The sequence below is a fragment of the Chamaea fasciata genome, unplaced genomic scaffold (assembly GCF_029207755.1).
Source record: "Chamaea fasciata isolate MVZ Bird 193981 ecotype frontalis unplaced genomic scaffold, bChaFas1.0.hap1 SCAF_3, whole genome shotgun sequence".
NCBI lineage: Eukaryota > Metazoa > Chordata > Aves > Passeriformes > Sylviidae > Chamaea > Chamaea fasciata.
Window position 1 is genome coordinate 25535249 of NW_027094088.1, and position 19023 is coordinate 25554271.

The following is a 19023-nucleotide window of genomic DNA, read 5'->3' on the forward strand; positions in this document are numbered from 1 at the left end:
CTGTCTATTAAATCTACAATTTAGAACTTATCGCAAAGTCTCACAGAAACTTTTGATTTTACATTTAATTTTGTTTCTTAATTATTCCATCTCACCCTATACCCATTCCCATGAAGCCCATACAGCCTTTGTCACAGGCCTACAATGGAATAGAACCAGTCACCTGACAGACTGGATATAATTTAATATAACTAAACACAGTACAGAGCAATCAAACTTATAGGCACATGTCAACAAAGAATAACTTTCTCAAATGAGCAAGTAATACTACTGATTGGTGAAAATTTAAATTCACACTACCTTCTGCAACATTAATACTACTACATTTGAGTCCTTTTCCTTAAGAAGTGATCTCTCACATTTATGAAATAGTAAGACATAACTGAAACTCACACAGAGCCTCAGAATTCATGGTCAGCTGCTCTGCTTTCTAGGAAGCTAAAATAAACCCTGATCAATCTATTTCCAAAACTCATAGATATTAAGAATTTTCTCTCTCCTTCCCTTAACACTGTTAGGAATGGCTACAGGTTTCTTTAATTTTAATTGAAAATGACAATGCTCCATCCCACAGAAAATTTTTCCTCCCCTCACACAATTTTGTTTTTCTTGCATCTTAGTGTCTCTCATTAACTAACAGTCACAGTGATTATCCTTGTACATCAACAACAAGCTCTCAAGTGCAAAACCAAAACCCTATCAGTAGAGAGTGGTGGATGGAGAAGGGTAGAAGGGGAAAAAGGACAGCTGTAAAAGTGCTTCCCACTGCCACTCACCCTGGACCCTGACTGGAAGCAGCGTCAGGGCACTTGGGAATTTATCTCCTCCATTTTACACAAAGACGCATTACAGATTACAAAATTCTGCCCAAGAAAAGAGCGTCTATTTCATAACTCTGTTAATTTCATGGAATGATGTTCACATTCCTTGCAATATAATACACCTAGAAGCGACACTGCTTTGAAATCTGTCTATTTGCTGAAGTTATAAAGAGAAAATTTCACAAAGAATTAAGTTTTGTCAAAGGGAAGCCAAGGCACATATATCCAACAAGGTTTTAAAACCTTATATTGTTTGACATTTTAAAGCTAATTTAAAAAAAAACTTTCTAAAATATTAAGAAGTCACACTCTTAAATAGAGCTAGCCTTCCATTAGTGAAAAAGTATTGAAGTTAATAAAGCAATACCCATTTTACTTCTTCAGAGCATTCATCCCAGAACATTTAACACTAAACAAACACTCTGTCAATGCCATGGTACAAGAGGACATAAGGTAACTCAATTCTAGATCATTCTGAAGAGATTACAGGTCTTCGAAAATGGGAGAGGGAGGCAAAAGGGAGGTTATGTTTTTGTTTCATACTTAAAACATTACCTCCCGATTACCTCCCTTGTTAATCAAAAACATGCTGTACATTCTTTCATCTTAGAAAGTAACCATTAAAACAGACCTATCTAGCTCTTTAAAAAAAATAAGAAGTGAGGTAGTAAGTTGTGAATCAAAGTGTTCCCTTCCAAATAAAACATCTGCAGGAGGAAAAATAGCTTAATAGAACTGCAGATAGGTAATCAAGTGCCCTGGTTCAACAGGGAGTAACAACTATGTGCAGAGATTGAGATTCGCCCTTGCAGCATTTAATCCTGCTCATATTGTGCAATTCATCTCGGCACGGTCAGAGCAACCACAGCTCAACTCCCACTAGATGGAAAATTCCACTTGAGCTTTAGTAAAACTCTTCAAAAGCCCAACTCAAATTCTTTCTGCTCAACCCAGTTCTGTTCACAGAACTGCACAAGTGCTTGCAAACACAATGTTCTGTTCATCTTCTCAGTGCAACAAGTCAATGTCACTTCCCTGTGGGCTCAGCCCTGGAAGAGGTATTAAGACCAATTATGGGTCACATTCACCTTTCCTCTCTCCTCACCATGTGGCTGTGTCCTTCCCTGACACTGGTACACCATCCTAAACAAAAATCTCATGGTAAGGCACGGTATGGCATGGCAATTACATCTCATAATTGCATTGGACTACCATGTAATTATATGTATGTTCAGATTGTATAGAACACAAAACTGCACTGAGCAATTAAAGAAACAGTTTATATACACAATTTAATGACTTGGTACACAGGGTGTTTGGCACCAGACCTTCTCTTTGATCCTCTCTAATCGGTTACTTCACAACAACCTTCACTACCACCTTCTGAAGAATAACCAAATGAATAGGAAACAATTTTATTTTTGTTCATTTGCTATTTCATATTGAAAAACAGAAAGGGACATAAAAGGGAAAATAGCAATGTATTTTTTTTACCAAGATAAATAATCCCCGTATATTCCAACAAATGCAGCCAGAATGAACAGAAAACAGTCATAACATTCAGAGAACAAAGGTGTAAGAATTCTATACAGAAATACAGCCAGTATTTCAACACACTACATCATAATACATTTACCTCTACAGAATCCTTGATACTGTCCCCAGGCAACCATAAAAATTTCAATACTTTGCTAAGTAATGAGACAGAAAATGCATGTCTGTACACCCACCTACAACTTTTTGTCACAAACACGTAATAATTTTCTGCTCGTTTTACACCTGCGTCCACAGCATTTACTACCAAAATTAATGGAAAGGAAATGCAGAAAATATCATCTTTATCTGCTGCATCATTCCTCTTCAGGAAGACATTTAAAGGAAATGGTTCAACAGTACAAGTGTCTTCAATATTCCAGGTTCTTAGATTAAAGATTTTATCTGGGTTCTCCCTGCACATCTTCTGAATGAATTTAAATAACCTCGAGATAAAAAGCTAGCCAGGTGTGAAAAGTTATTTTGCTGGTGTATGTACCTTGCAAAAAGCAGTGGTCATAACAGAAACAAAGATAAAACTAAAAAGCTGTAACCAAAAGCTTATCAAAAGTTAATCTATTAGCAATAACCAAAATGATGCTGAAACATTACATTAAAAAAAAACAAAAACACAACCAAGCATTCTCCACTGCCTTAATAAAGGGATCAAAACAGAGCCAATTACCGACGTAACATAGTTCTAAACATTTCCCCAAAAAGCACTTAGGATTCAGACATGGGCAAAAGCCAAACATATTTAATTGTTAAATACAGTGTATTTAAAAAATCCTACTACAGGTTTTTTCCTTTCAGAAAAAAATGGTTATTAGTATTTATTCTTGAAAATTCATAAAACATCACAAAAGGCAAGAAATACATCACATCTGCCGTGAAAAAGAAGCAGAGATGCTATTTTCTAACATAAACAGTAGTTTAAAAAAATTGAAAGATCTTATGACAACAACTTTGTCTTCTTTCACTACTTGACAAGCAAGATTAAGCACAGAAGTTTCTCACCCTACTGCACTGAATACTGGTGATGTTCATTTCTCCCTACCCACCACACCCCTGACTCCCATATGAGGCTCCTAATCCCAAACAGGAGGCATACAAAGTAGCAAAATATCTGCTGAATATCTTCTTGTAACCACCATATAAGTGAAAGTTACACTGTATAAAAATTTGAAAAGTCATCTTTGAAACACGTTAGATGAAGTATAGATCCATATCTTTATCTAGCTACCGATATTCATGAATGGATATGGAAACAGATACATACACACATATACAAATCTACATATCAGACATTACATTTATGAGTTGCAAACAATCATTCTGCAGGACTGAAAAAACCCATCAGAAGCTTGTATAGAAAATCTTGCATTGCTAAAATCAGTCAAACTCATCAGCTTTAACCTATCCTCTCAGTGGCAGGAGTGATGCCATACAGCATTTGCAGATGAAGATTTAAAAACAAGTCCTACTTGTTGCATAAGTCAATATTCTTTCTAATTCTCCAAAACAAATATTAATAATATAGGAAGTCCAACCAATGAATACCATTTTTTCCTTTAAGGATTAAAACTGAAGAGAAGCTTAAAAAGGCATTTAATTTAAAAAAATTCTAAAGATTCAAGAAAGAACTCCCATCACATACGAAACAACTCCAAAATCACCGTACCTTAAAATAAAGGGAACAAACGGTGCTGTGCTGAGCGCTGAGTGAGAGCCATCCATTGGAGATGGATACAGTCTTCCCAGGATTAAAAGCAAAAGGAACAGGCTTGGATGGATTTTCAACTCTTCAGCTTCACTAAATAAAAAGGTGTAAGAAGCATTTGGTGAAAAAAAGCATCCTCCTTCATGCTAGTCTTGAGCCTCTTCCCCACAAAACAGCCTTCTGCATCTCTGGTTCAAGGAGTTATCCTAGGCTGATCATTACATGGGAATGCAAATCCTGCTGGGATCAAATATGGCAGCCAGTTCTTCTGCAGAAGACCCCTCTAATGAAGACACTCATGGCTGTATGGCTTTTACTTTCCCACATTATTCCAAGCTTCCTTTATTCCCAAATGTGGTGAGCTGCCTTCATTTTTAAATATTAAAAACAGATGCACAGATGATGTTTCCCTATGAACTGGGAAACTGAGAGAGCGGAGTTACAAAAAAGTGGTTTAAAAAAATAACTTTTATCAGTTTGAACAGAAATGTTCCTGTTTAGTAAATAACCTGTTTTACTAAAGAACAGTTCTTGTCATTGACAGCAAGGGTCTACTAATCATATAGTAAAAACAATCAGAAAACCAAGTTAAAATCAATGCTTTTTGATTTATTTAACAACTAATAATAAGATACAAGCCTTAATCCACATTGAAAAAGCATTCAAGACCAACATTTCAGACAGCAGGCTTCAATCTTTTTCAACTGAAAAACTTCCCAAAATTAGCCAGTGACAACACCGTCACCTTTTATAATGTCAGGTAGAGTGGACTGCTGTGCAGAATATACACAACCTCTTCTCTTAGAGCAGAGACTGCAAAACAACAATGGAATGACTGGTGAAACTCCTGCTTCCAAGTGTTCAACTTAGGCCCATTAAACAGTCAGCTGAACCTCACCCATAAATCAGCTGCTCAACTTCTACAGTTTATATCATAGCAATTTAAGAAAAAACAAAGCCAGCACTGGTTTACTTTGAAAGTTCATGAACCTGGAGGTAACAGCGTCATCCCTAATGGTATCATCTGCATTGATCAAATTGCAGCTCTCAGCCACCATTTGTGGAGTCTTTAAAACAAGATCAAGGCCCTTCCCCAGAGTCAGTGTGCCACAGGCTGGGAAGTGTTCGTGTGGTGTTACTTGAGGCCTATGACCTCGTATCACTTAAACATGCTGGGAAGCCTCATTGTTAAATGTGAGACACTCAAACACCCAGGTTTTGTTTCCCTGAAAAATATAATTTCCTTAACATCTGATCCTAGGAACACAGCAACTCTTAATTAGTCAACAGAATTCTGTTTTCAGAGACTTAATGCAATGTGCCAAAGTTCAAAGAAAAAACCCTTAGCAAAAACATTAGAACTGTATCATTTCAAGAAGCACTGATGTATACAATGGCACTAGGCTGTCTGTGTGATATAACTCAGTTTAACCTTTTCACTTCACTTTGTATTTGAAGGTTTTCTCAGACATCATCTTACCTGTTCAAAGTATTGGTTACAACTTCTAACTGCTTGAGAAGGAAAGGATAAAGGCTTGGAAACCGAGAGAAAAACTCCCTTCCTGTCATTCTGCAGAAACAATTGAAGAGTCATAATTAGCATTCTGCAGTAATTAGTTACACTCAAATACCAGTTTATTTGTTGTATTTCTGATGCTACAGTGAAGCTGGAGAGGCAGAAGAACCACGCACACACAATGAACTCTCAAATAAGGCATAACTTTTTAATGAAAAATGGTAATAGAGTGCAGTTTACACAAGTTAAGTGACTGTCTCTGTGTGTGCTCACTAACACTTTGTCAGCTAAACTGATCAGGCCCTTCTGGGAAAAAGGGATCTTAATCACACCAAAAAGAAAAAGATACAACAGTTCAAATCCCAACACTACTTTAACGATATTCTGCTTGAACAAGAGAAGATGACACTTGCTTCAGCATGGCTCATGTCCTAACTAGCTAATAGAACACACTTAACAGACATGTACTAACAGATACTCATAGTTTGCTGATACTAAAAAGCACCTCAGAATAGTAATTCACAGAAGATTTGTAAAATGCAGTGGCAGAAGAGTCTGAGCTTCTATTACACCTCTTTCCACAGTGCTGCTTCCAGCACATGGCAGTAGTGACACTGCAGGCCACATTCCTGCTTCTGTAGATGGAGCAACCATGTTCAAAACAGAGCAATGTACAAACACCTCATGAATTCATCCCTAACTAGAACCAGTTAGGCTGCACAGTTAAAGCTGCAACACCAAATCAATCCAAGCTAAAAAGACGTAAGTAGAAATCTTCTGTATTTGTTTTATAATCTTTTGATCAGATAAAGGATGGCTTCATGGTTTATATGAAACCATTTAGCATCATCAGAGCAAGAACCACTTGAATGTTACTGTGGGGAAGCTCTAAATAGACATATAAGGTATGCAGATAAAAAAGACTTCCATTAAAAATAAATAAATGAAAGGCCATCATTTAGAAAAACAAAGCCAACTGCAGAGTTTGCTTGCCACAAGATCAACCAAGATAAATGTTCCATGTTAGCATGACTCCAATGCAAAGCTTCCAATAAGCAGACAGATCCAGGTTTGGAAAAATAACACGATGAGATGGCAAGACTGAATGTGCGTAAAAATAAGCAGACAAAAAAAATCACGCACGAGTAAACGAGCACATGGCAAACATCAGCAGAGCTCCTTCCAGCACTCAGCTAACATAACATGCCTTAGCCACAGACCACAGAATAAACACAGCAAAACCAGACTGTTAGGTGGAAACAAATGTTCAAGGAGGGACAGAAACTTTCCCAAGGAAAGTAAGAAAAATTCAGTGAATTTATATAATATATATATATAGCTGCTAGAACTAAAAGCAAGGAATATGCAGTAGCTGTTATAGCTACAAAAAAGATTTCAGATTTGAAAATTACATGGAAGCATTAAAACTGTGAATTAATATAAACTGAAGCACTAACGAGGATAGTTTAAAGACATCAATATTGATAATAACTGGTAATTCAAGCAGAAGACACCCATGCAATTTTTTCTAAGTGCCCTCAAAACTACTTCATTTTTTTTGCACATATAGGATGTAGTAAAGATGCAAAGCCAGAGACAGCACAAAACCTAAGATCTATCAGGTCAAAAAGCTCATCCTACTGAATTTTCCTATGTAAAACATTAAGAACTCAGTATTTAAAAAGAAGTTCAATCCAAAAATGCTGCGACATCTCCACCTCTTGTGCTACAGAGTGCAACATGCAAAAGCAGAATTGGGGTCAAGTTTCCTATGGAATGGACTGTAACTGCTTAGAGATTTAAGAGAGGGCTATATACAAGGAGCACCTCACAAGTACTTTTAACCAGGTCCATTTTTAATGTATCAAAAATTCAGCAGCCACATTTGAATCAATAACAAATAATGGAATATCCTTATAAAGCCTCAAAATTCTTTGCAATTAGCATGGTTTTATAAATCTTTTTGACAGGAAAAGAACATTATAACTACTGAAGTGGGTAACTTACATAACATACATAACCTCCTACTTGCTTTACTGCTCCAGAGCTTATTGATGGGAGAAGGCAGCCTAATCAAAACCACTGCCAGGCAGTATCTGCACAGAAGATGTCCAGAAGCATTTTCAGAAAAAAGAAGACACAACGGTCTGAGCAGACTGTTAAAGGGCCTTCAGTTCAGAGGGGAAACAAGAAACACTACACATTATGAGAAGTGCTGCAAAATTAAAAAGTGTGCCCAAAACATAGAGCATTAATTTAAGTGTGAATCCACTACTTGGGGATGTTAAGGCAAGGAGATGCACAACTGGGAATAAGCAGGAAGCAAAACAGCTAGACAGTATGGAACAGAGGAATTTAATTCTTTAATTTTTTAATGTTGACCATGCTTCTTGCTCCTGGAAACATGCATACACAACTATCTGTACTGTAACAGACTGGAACAACAAAAAAAGTATAATGGTTCTGCTCCTCAAAACATTCATGACACTAAGCCACAATGTGTATTAATTTCATATTAAAAACATACTCCTTTGAAAAACAAATACTAATACTTTGAGATATGTCCCATGCATGCTAGTGATATAAATAGATTCATGCATGTACATAGGCACACAAATGTGAGTTAGGCTTCACAAGTAATAAGCTATCCATATCTTTAAAAAAAGACAAATCCCTGACATACTTATAAAAGAACATATCAAGTAAATGTGGACTAAAACAACCCAAAAGCCACTGTCAACAGTCTTCACGAAACAAACTTTTTCTTCCTATTCTACAACAGATCTGACAGGGAACAATAGGTTTAAATTAAAAATACAGATATCTACTTTCCCATTATTCACTGACATAGTTCAAACACAGATTTTTGGCAACAGAGCTACCATAATTAAAGTCTTAAACCAAACATTCTGTAGATGACAAGATTGTACATCTACTCCCCCTAAAACGTGTTTATTAAAGAAGAAATTGAGAAGAGCCCTAAGATACTATTTTACCCCATGTCCAGCTGAAACTATTTTTATATCGCTTCAGAGATCACCTTTAACAGTATGTTCAACCACAGACTCTGTAATAGTATTTTCTTTTTTCCTGTTTGTAACTCAAAGAAGCACAATTTCACAACCCAGAATTTCAAACGGGATTACTGAGACCCAAACAATGAACTAGTGGAAGGTTATTTACTAAGGGAGGGAGTAATGAAACAGAAAAGTTATCAATGGGCTGATGATGCTTACAATAAAATCCCTCTCCCCAATGTAAAATGTCATTCAAGCACATAATTAAAACAATGCTTTGATGTAGAAAGGCTGAGAGAGAAACTAATGAAAACACTCATATCCTACTAAACTCACTTGTAAAAAAATTGAAGAACTGCATGCATGCAGAATACTGCAGTACTTATGAGGATGCAATATTTACATCTCTGAGAGTTTCCAGTTTAACTTTGTCGTTGTTTTTTCATGCAAGCAATTCTGCACAAAAGCCAGATGGCAGAGTACAATCCATTCACAAAAGGTTTCATTTTGAAGGCTAGACACAGCAGTCATGGTTTAGCACTCAGAAGAAAAACTGACAAAGAAAGTTTATGTAGAGAGACATACATGAGTTTCTTTGCCATCTTCATTCAGTTCTCCACACCAGAAAAGATGTCCCATTAACAAGAAACAGTAATACAGAGGTATCTTCTGTACCATGTCATCCGAAATCAAACAACACCCACCACTCCTAACAATCCTTGAGTCAAACTCTTCCTCTTAAATAGATTCTGGAGCAGGCAAAAGAGGGGAAAGAAAAATCTTTCACTGAATATAGAAGTAACATCAGTTGTGACAGCAAGAAGTCACTTTGAAGGCCTGTGATGATAGGAAGGACAGAATTTAATAGCCAGCAACAAGCACTTGGAAAACAACTGAATCACAGCTAAGTAACAAAAAACCACCTAGTGATAGGGGTAAAAATCAAAAAAAAAAAAAAAAACCCACCTCAAAACAGACTAAGTTTACAAAGCTTACAAAACTTCAAGGGAAAGTCTGGTTCAAGCATGAAGTTTAGAGTGTTGATAATGCTTCCTCAGGAAAGATGCAAAAATCAGTTTTACTTTTTTCTCAGATAACCTAACCCAGAAGCCCTTATTTTGCTCTTGAGGGTCAGCAGTTCTTCCATTCCTTTAGCACCAGTTCTTTAGCTTTATCACTTTTCCGAGCAGAGCCTGGAGCGGCTTAAATTAAGCCAAGAACCATGTGCTTTTAAAGTTTTCATGTGCTTTGCTTTGGAGATACCAATAACATCAAACTTCTAGAACCAATTCATAAATGCTGCTGAAAACTGTGACATCTCCAGTGATTACACCGTGCTGGTCTCAACAGCAGCTTAATGTTACACAGCTCAAGGGTTAACATCTATGTTCATTTAACTGATGTCTTTCTAACAAAATATTCTACCTTTATACATAACAATGGGTGGATATTTAACTGCATTTTTAAAATACATTTAAGAATAAAACCATAGGTGTTGCAGTGTTCTTTTTAACACTGTGCTGTACACTTAAGAGAACACTCCAGGAGATTAAAATTCTGCTGTGACACTGGGGCATACATATCATTTTACTGGGACATGTGTCAGAGATTACCTGCTTCTGTTCTTTCATTTCTTTTTCAGAAGAACGAAGCTTTATAACCTTGCAGGCTGTTTTTAGTAACTGACATGTAAAAGACTATTTGCAGCAATACTGTTCATATTTGAGTATAGCACAGGTGAGATTTAGAGACAATTTTCCGAGGGCAGCACAGGTTTCTGATGTTGTTTTTGAAACAAACACTGCTAACATCTCATGTCAGCAGACAAATGCATGGTCAGATATTTGACAGGGTAAAACAATATTACATTTAAAATAAAAATAGAACTGGAATGTGAAAAAAATATAGGCAAGATAGACATAGATCAGGACCAAGAATATAGTTTTGCTGAATTTACAGAAATATTTTTAATTGTCTCCTGTAAAATCTACTTGTATTATACGAATCCTTACACTAGAATCATTAACCATATGTCAGATGATCCTTTATGTTAAAGATCAGTAATGCAGAAACAGAACCCAACTTACTCCTGGCACTGCAAGGACAACTGCTGCTGAAAGAACTTGAAAACCAGGGCAGACTTTGGCAAAACTGTCAGGCAAAATAACAGATTTATACAGACAATACACATTTTACATATTTGCTTCTTCTGACATCACTGAATTATGAAAAAATCCCACAATGCAACCTAACAAGGCTAACCTGACTAAATTAGATTTTAGTTGCCCATTTTAACATCTGTGTTATTTCCCTGACCCTTATCACTTATTAAACAGTTAGATACTGTCTCAAAATATAGGAAGCATATTTCCTTGCTAGCAAAAATAGATTTTAGAAGTATAAATTCAAAAAAAATGGGAAACAGGTTTTTTTCAACTACACAAAAAGCACCAAGAAAAAATGTATGGCAGATTGATTTATGCTGAGGTTATGGTAAAGACCAAAGCAAATTTGAGACATACTTTAAGAATTACATTTATTTTTCGCACCTTTAATAGGACTAAATTATATGGCAATCATCTGCTTGCCATGACAGGACGAGTAACAGCAATAAAAGTACAGAAAACAGAAAGGTTCTAACTACAGGGGAAGCAAAACTCAAAGAGTTTACTATATTTGACTCAAAGGGTAATTTTATCTTGTATTTTAGAACACAGCAAAACAGCATAATATTATACAACTACACAAAGGCAAATATGTAACATTTGAAAAATTATTCAAAAGTGGTGGTAAGGAGAACGATTCATAAAACTACAGATTTTGCACTTGGGATCAATAATCCTGAGCATCAGCTGCTCTGATGGCCACAGTCTACAGCACAGGCCCTGTAAGAAGAAGTTGAAGGAGCCAGGTTTGTTGTGTTTGACAAAGAGGAGGTCCAGGGTAGATCTAACAGCAGCCTACAACCACTTGAAGGAAACAAAGACTAGAGAGCAAATAATCTTCCTCAGTAGCTGCAGAGAGTAGAGAAAGGACCAGTGGTCACAAATCACAGCGTGGCAAGGGGAATGAAGCACTGTTACTCAGAGTAGTTATGAAACGTCCTTGAGATTTTGGAGGTTTTAACTCATCCAAAGACACCACTGACCTGATGTAGTGTTGCTAGCAGTTATACTCTTATTGGGAATCAAGGAAACAGGACAAAGAGATCCCTTTATAGCTTGTATGGTCCCACTTAGCTACTTCCTACTCTGCCACCATGGCTTTAACATTGCCTTCTTACAAGATAAAAGTTTTTCTTGCATTTGCTGGCTATCACAAGCCACTGCTAGTACAGTAAACAAAAGATCCTGCTCAGAACAAAATTCTTGAGATTTAACAGTTTTTGTCAAGTTAGTAACTTAGTCTTTAATTCAGCACAAACTATTACTTTTGCCACACTGTACGATAGTATTTAAAATACTAGCTTGATGTAGAAATAAAAAAACCCACCTAAAATTTTATTTCAGAAATAGTATATATTTATGAAAGCCCTTGATTATCAGTCCCTCTGGATGACCACCAGAGAACCATCACTATTCTTACTGAGAGACAGACAATAGTAGCAGGCATGTTCCTTTAGAGATTATATACAAATTTTAATTTGCCTCAGATAGTTTTGTTTTAAAGAAAATACCTAAGAGTTAAATTCCCGAAATCACATACTGTCTCAGGACTCACGACAAACTGCTTTCAATAAAACATTTTACACACAAAAGAGAGTTTTTGCCATAGAAGACAAAATGGCCATGTAATTTTGTGGGAGGCCAAAGTGAAGCCTGGAAAAAAACAACTGTTAAAAAAATCCTGGTGTAATGCATTGGCTAATAAGCCCAAGAATACAGAAGATTATTGCATGCTTGTTTTTCTACGCCTAATATGATACAGGACACCTCCTCTGTGACAAAAAGACACAACTCTTCTGTAACCTCATCAAATCAGTTACAAAAAACAATTTAGATTTCATTTTTACCCTGCATGAAACGGAAAACACTATGAAAGGGAAAGAAGCATCATCATAAAGATGTGAGGTTTGGACCTTTAATAAAGATGTGGTGACTCTGTACCTTCAGTAAATCTAACACTTGTTTTGCTAGTAATTAGAAAACACTTCAATCCCAGAACAGTAAGCAAAATAGTTTAAGTTCACTGACTTGAAAAAAACATTCTTTTACGCTACACAGACCTAAAATAAATACTTTAAAGGAACTAAGAAAATGCCACTATATCTTGGTTTTCATTTTCCTTCAGACAGAAGTGCTAGAATAAACATTTGTACTAGTTTACATTGCTGTGTTTTTATGAGATTAATAACTGAACTGCCAATCAAAACCTGTATAAATATGGTAGTTAAATACCTTCTGCTTTAGAGGCACTTTTATTTACAAGAGAGCTAGCCAAGATTTACAAAGGACTGCACGGTCTGTTTTGCTTTGATCTCTTAAGCACGAGTTTCTTTATACCTCTTGTTTTGCTATTTATTGCAGTCTTTGTGTGATCAGGTATGGAAAGAGCACCTGCACAGAACAAATACATCAGGAAAAGTATGACACAAGAGGAATAATTATGCAACACACAGTTCAGTAAAGTAACTTGTGAAGAGAGCTTCTGCAAGAGCTTTTTTGGTGCGATGCTAAATAGAGAAGCATGCATACAATGGGCTCAGAATAAAAACAGGGGACCAGCACTTAAACCCAGCATCACAGATACAACCTGGCACCTGTATCAACACATTAAACACCACTCAACTTTGATACACATAGATAAATGTACCTTTAGATATATGCAGGTATTTATATCGAAAACTGAATTTAAAATAATTATTTTACATATAATTACTTTTAACAAACGTTTTTTAGGACGTTGAACTGTACATATGAGTATATGTACACACAAATGTATTTACACAAAGAAATATAATTAAGAGATACACACACACATACACACACACACACACACACACACACACATATAGATATATAGATATATATATATATAAAGCCTCCAAGAATTCTGTTCAACCACTGCCTATAACACTATTATCTTTAGTCTCCTACCACAAATTTAGCATTGTAAATTTCTGCTCCAATAATCCACACTTTCTCTCTGGGAGTATTCTGTAAGGAGCAGCTGCTTTTTACTTAGCATAGTAAAGTTAATGAATAAGGATGATATGCATAATATGCACAGATCAAAATACAACAATTACTTCTAGTCACACTAATGAAAACTTTTATCACTACAGCAGCACTAAATTACCTACTTGTGCAGCTAGTTCACATTAATTTTTGTTTCATGGAATGTATTTTATGCATTTGGTAAAAAACAAATATTATCATTATTCCCCTAATTTATTTAAAAAAATGAACGAACTGGAGTTACCTTGGGCTAGTATATATATTTTTAGGATGTTTCACTTTGGGTAAACTTTCATTCAGGTCATTTTACCACGTTCATCTTTCTATTTTCTGTTGCTGACTTAAGACAGGATGTTATGAACATACTCCCTATTCAGGAGAGCAGAGATACACATTTGCACACCAATTATTTAAGTGTGCTTTAGGCCCCAGAAAAGTGACTGGGACTTATGTAGGCTACTGCTTTTCTGACTCTGTATAGACAAGATCTTGACGTAAAAATGGTTCGGTAGATTTTAGGTATTTCATCAAAAAGAGAAACTCACACACTGTGTTCCTAAAACCAGCAGAAATCATACAGACAGAGAGCATCCTCAGCCTCAAGAAGAGAAGTCCCTATTTTCAGCTACAGGGAATATCAGAGTTTTAGTTTAGACCTGCAAAATAAACAGACTAATTAAAGTAATAACACAGCGGGAAACAGATTTGTTTAGGAGCTTGTTTTCAATTTGCTTCTGTTTCTGCACAAAACTTTCATAAATTCTACCTTCAACTTACAAGTTAATAGCGCCTTATCATCATTATTCTTGTTATAAAGGCACTTTGGAAGCCTGTTCAAAATAATGTTTAAACAAGCATATTGTTATTGAACTATTAATCAGCAAAAGCTGTAACGGTATCTGAGTCAGCCTGAACTTTTGCATGTTTTCTTGAGACAGTCCTAAGATTAGGTCTTCTAAATCTGTCAAAGTCAATAAAAAAAAAAAAAGAGAGCCAGAGTATTAAAAACAAAAAAGTTGAACAAAATAAATGTGGCCTATTTTTGGTACACAGAGGGGCACGGGATTTTTTTTCTTAACAAAAACAACTCCCTCGCAAGGCAACATACTGCAACAAATCCTTAATAACTGCTTTTAAAGCATCCACCAGAACAACTGAGGTGGCACGGAGGGAACAGGCTGCAAAAGGTGACACAGAAGGAGCGGAAGAAAAGCACCAGAGGCATTTAAACGGCTCAGTCACCTCATGAAACCTCACTGTCACTGACACAGTATTTCCACTGAAGAGCTGCAACAGGCCAGTGCTGCCAGAGAAAACCCACTAGGGAATCACTAACAAGATCCAAGATAAAGCAATCCCAAGGCTTGCACAGCAAGCAGTCCAAGAACTCCAGAGTTCAGGTTTTGTGAATCGAGCTGTACGTGCGTAACCCTGCTGGAGCCAGCACAAGAGGCTCAGCATTCCTGGAGCCATGGCCATGGTCACCACCCATCACACGGAGCTGTACCTCAGCTCGCACACAGGAACTCTGCCACTGGTGCATCTCCAAGTCTGCACCAAGCATTTACGGGCTGAGTCACTGTGCGCATCCCCTCCAGGGAACTCACCTAAGACCCATCCCATTTTACCACACTGATGTGCCACTACAGCCTGACCATGTTAGTATCAGCAATGTTTATTTTGGCTTACCCCAAAACAGCACTGGCCGCTCCTCTGTGGGCAACACTGACCCATCCCAGAAGTCCTACAGAGCTTAGTATATGACCCACTTGAAGTGTCTAATAAGCTTGCTGTTAAGATTGACAAAACATCCTTGATGTCAGACAGACTTTTCAGGTGCTAAGTTAGAAATACTGGAAGTGTTAACCTGCCAGGAGTGGAATATAGAACAGGAATCATGTCCTTACGATGCAGTCTATATATTTGAAGCTACAACTCAAAAGTAGCTTAGAGAAAAGGAAGATGACACCAGATTAATTTAATTTAGGGATAACGTTTTGAAAAGAGAGCATGAGAACATTCACTTTCTAGTGTTTTCCTCTAACTTCTCACAGCATTAAATGTGATTCTTTACGCTCTTAAAAACCTTAACATTAAAGAAAAAGCATACATTTTACAAGAAAAAATAGACCAACTTAAGTGGTTTTAGAAGATAATTTGATTTTACTCAGTGACCTTCAAGCGTGCAAGCAACCACTTACTGACAAGAGCTGAACGCTCAACTTGCAATAAAAACAACGAAAGCAGAGGGCAGTCAGGTGTGTTGACTGCCTCACAACCAGCAGGGCATCTTCATAGCCTGTTAACATCTACATAGTTTTCATCTTATTGTAATTAAAAAGATAAGTTTCCCCTTTCCAGACTTCGAAGTCATTAACATCTATTGACAGCTATAAATGAAAATAAAGACAAGGTATTATGTAGATGGCAAGAAAAGTTTCCTTTCTTTTCAATTAGATCTAAACCAACATGGCAGCATTCATACTCAAATTCCAGGCAGCATGAGTATTAACTCCACAGAAAATCTGTGTTGACAACTAAGTACTTTCCTGCATATGCATCATCCTTCACTACACTATAAATACATTGGAGCTTCCCTCCTCCCAAAATGCAAATATATACATATATACACACCTTCTTGCAACCTCCTCCACCAAGGTGAGAAGCAGAGGAAATTCTCCCCAATTTCCACTTTCTCTTAATCCCAGCCTATACCTGAGGCCATTGGTCACTCTTCCTAAGGACTCTGCAACAATTATATTCCAAATCAAATAATTTCATTTTCAGATAAACCAGGATGATCCTTTTTTATCACCCTAAAGACTGAACCTTGTTCTAAGTCAAATGACAAATTGGCTCAAAGACAATTCCTGATCATGCTTATCCTTTGGGATAGGAGGGAAGCAGGGAATTAAAAAAAAAAAAAAAAAAAAAAGCCTGAAATAGCAGGAATTTGATAAGAAGAGTCTCATCAAATGTCTGATGACAAGTGTCATGTTCACTAACAAGCCATAACAGCTTTAATTAACATTGTACTACAGACCAAAAAGGTATCTGATGTATATATATTTATATATATACATATACATATATATATACATATATAAATATACCACTATTATTACTGTATCTCCTATGGACAGAAGATAATTCCCCTATGACAAGAAATTTAATTACATTTCAAAATTAATTTTGGCTAACTGTACCTGTAAGTTACCCTGATTTTCATTTTGATTTTTAGGTCTGCATTAACTATCATAATATGCATATAGCTTCTATCAAGACATGCTATTTTTTTATGTGATGCTGGAACCTACAATCAACTACAGCAAAAATAGCAACACTAAGATGAGAAAGAAACTACCATGAAAAAAACAGAACTGTGAAGCACACATTACACTCCAGCTTCTTTAGAAGTGCATAGAATGAACAAATCTACATTGCAAATTGACTGCACAAGAAAAAAAGAAGTGGCTATTTAATCAAAATAATCATTGGCCTACAGAACTCATTGCTGTCCAAAGTCCTACTCAATCAATTCACATTAAACCAAGTACAGTACTCAGGTCTTCAATGGGCCCCTCAGGGTGGTGCCTTAAGGAAAGCTGCAGAAGAACTTTTTTTATAAGAGTGTGTAGGGATAGGACAAGGGAGAGTGGCTTTAAATTGACAGAGGGCAGGAATAAATCAGATATTAGGAAGAAATTCTCCACTGTGAAACACTGGAACAGGCTTCCCAGAGAATTTATGGATGTCCCTCAAAGTGCTCAAGGCCAGGTTGGATAGGGCTTTGAGCAATCTGCTCCAGTGGAAGGTGTCCCTTTCCATGGCAGGAGCGTTGGAACAAGCTGTTCTTTCAGCACTCTTCCAGCTCATGTCATTCTGTGGTGCCAGAGCAGCCACAGGGAGGATGTGCCTGGAAGCTGGGACCCTCTCCTGAGTCACTGCCTGGTGCAGGGCAGATCCCAGGGCACAGTTCAAGCGCTGAACAGCACTGGGGCTGGGAACAACTCGCAGCTGATCCCATCTCAGCCAGGCAGCTAGGATGCAGACACAGCAAGTATGAGGTGACTGACTGCACCAACGTAACACCTGTGCTGTGAAGGGCTCAGAGCAGGGGGCTACTTTCTCTAAAGCACACCATGATTATCTGTGCAGAACACACTTTCCGTAACCAAATACCAACGGGCACAATGCAAAGACCTCTTTCCAACCCTCCTCAGTACCTGGAATTTATGTGGCTAGAATTTCATTCCAAGCCTTGTAGATTTTAAATTATCATAGCATTTAATAAAATTGTATTGCCAAATCAAGTATATAAAATCTAAACTTAACCCTCTACAAGTAAGTGCTAACTGGGCCATTTTACAAATGTAAATTCTCTGAAATTCAGAACATCATTTAGCCAAATACACACACATACACCTAGAGACAGACACTATCACATATACTTGCAGCAGCATTCGAAGTTTTGATACTGTCTTTCTCAGAAAGAGAAAAGCCAGAGAAGAGTTCTCACTTTATGTTCCCTAGAAGAGAAAGCTGAACATGCATAGTTGCATGGACCACTGTAAACAGCCTTCACGCAACTCCTCTCTCTTCTACTTGCACAACTGCACACAGCTGTTATTTTTCACATATTACTTTTCCAACCCAAGGATATATTAATTTTCACCCCAGGACACCAACTCACCATCTTTTTCTTCCACGCTAAAATTAAAAAGATGCATTAATACTTCATGCTCCAGCAAAGCTTCCTTCCGAAAGTCTACACAAACCACCCCAATTCTATCAGTGTCATAGGAACTCTTCTTGAGAAACCAGTCAGAAAGTCCATCCTTTTTAGAGAGATGCCCAGAATAACCCAGTAATAATCTAACTCCCTGCTGACACAAAAGTGATGGATTTAACCTCCTAATCTAAAATCAGGTAAACTGGAAACCTAGGCAGGGTCCAAATGGGAGAATTGATCTGGACAGACTGTTTCTTAATGTAAACAGAACATCCTCAAGGCAACAGAACAAGCAGTTTAAACCCAGGTGACTTTCACAAAAGCTCCTATAGATCCAAGTCACTAAAATGCCCATGCTTTGGAAGTGGGGAAAAAATTACTTGGTTTTAATATATGAATTCTTTTCCAGCAAAACACTCCTTGAGTTCAAAGCTCCCGAGGAAAAGCGCCCAAGCCCAGCTGCACCCAGGCATGAGGCTGCAGGGAGCTGTGCAGCAACGGTGACAC

At 37.1% G+C, this 19023-nt stretch overlaps 1 protein-coding gene across 6 annotated transcripts in view; it reads right to left on the reverse strand.

Moving 5' to 3' along the window:
- Nucleotides 1–19023, reverse strand: part of THADA (THADA armadillo repeat containing) — a 149801-nt gene that overhangs the window by 94538 nt on the left and 36240 nt on the right. For 5 of the 6 annotated variants that reach the window (XM_066178387.1, XM_066178386.1, XM_066178382.1 and 2 more), the window contains exons 27-28: nt 5555–5644; nt 4036–4167 (exon numbers count right to left, since the gene is read on the reverse strand). The exons of the other annotated variant lie outside the window; for it this stretch is intronic. In XM_066178387.1, the coding sequence (XP_066034484.1) occupies nt 4036–4167; nt 5555–5644 (222 nt within the window). The remainder of the gene's footprint in view (nt 1–4035; nt 4168–5554; nt 5645–19023) is intronic. 6 annotated transcript variants of the gene reach the window in all.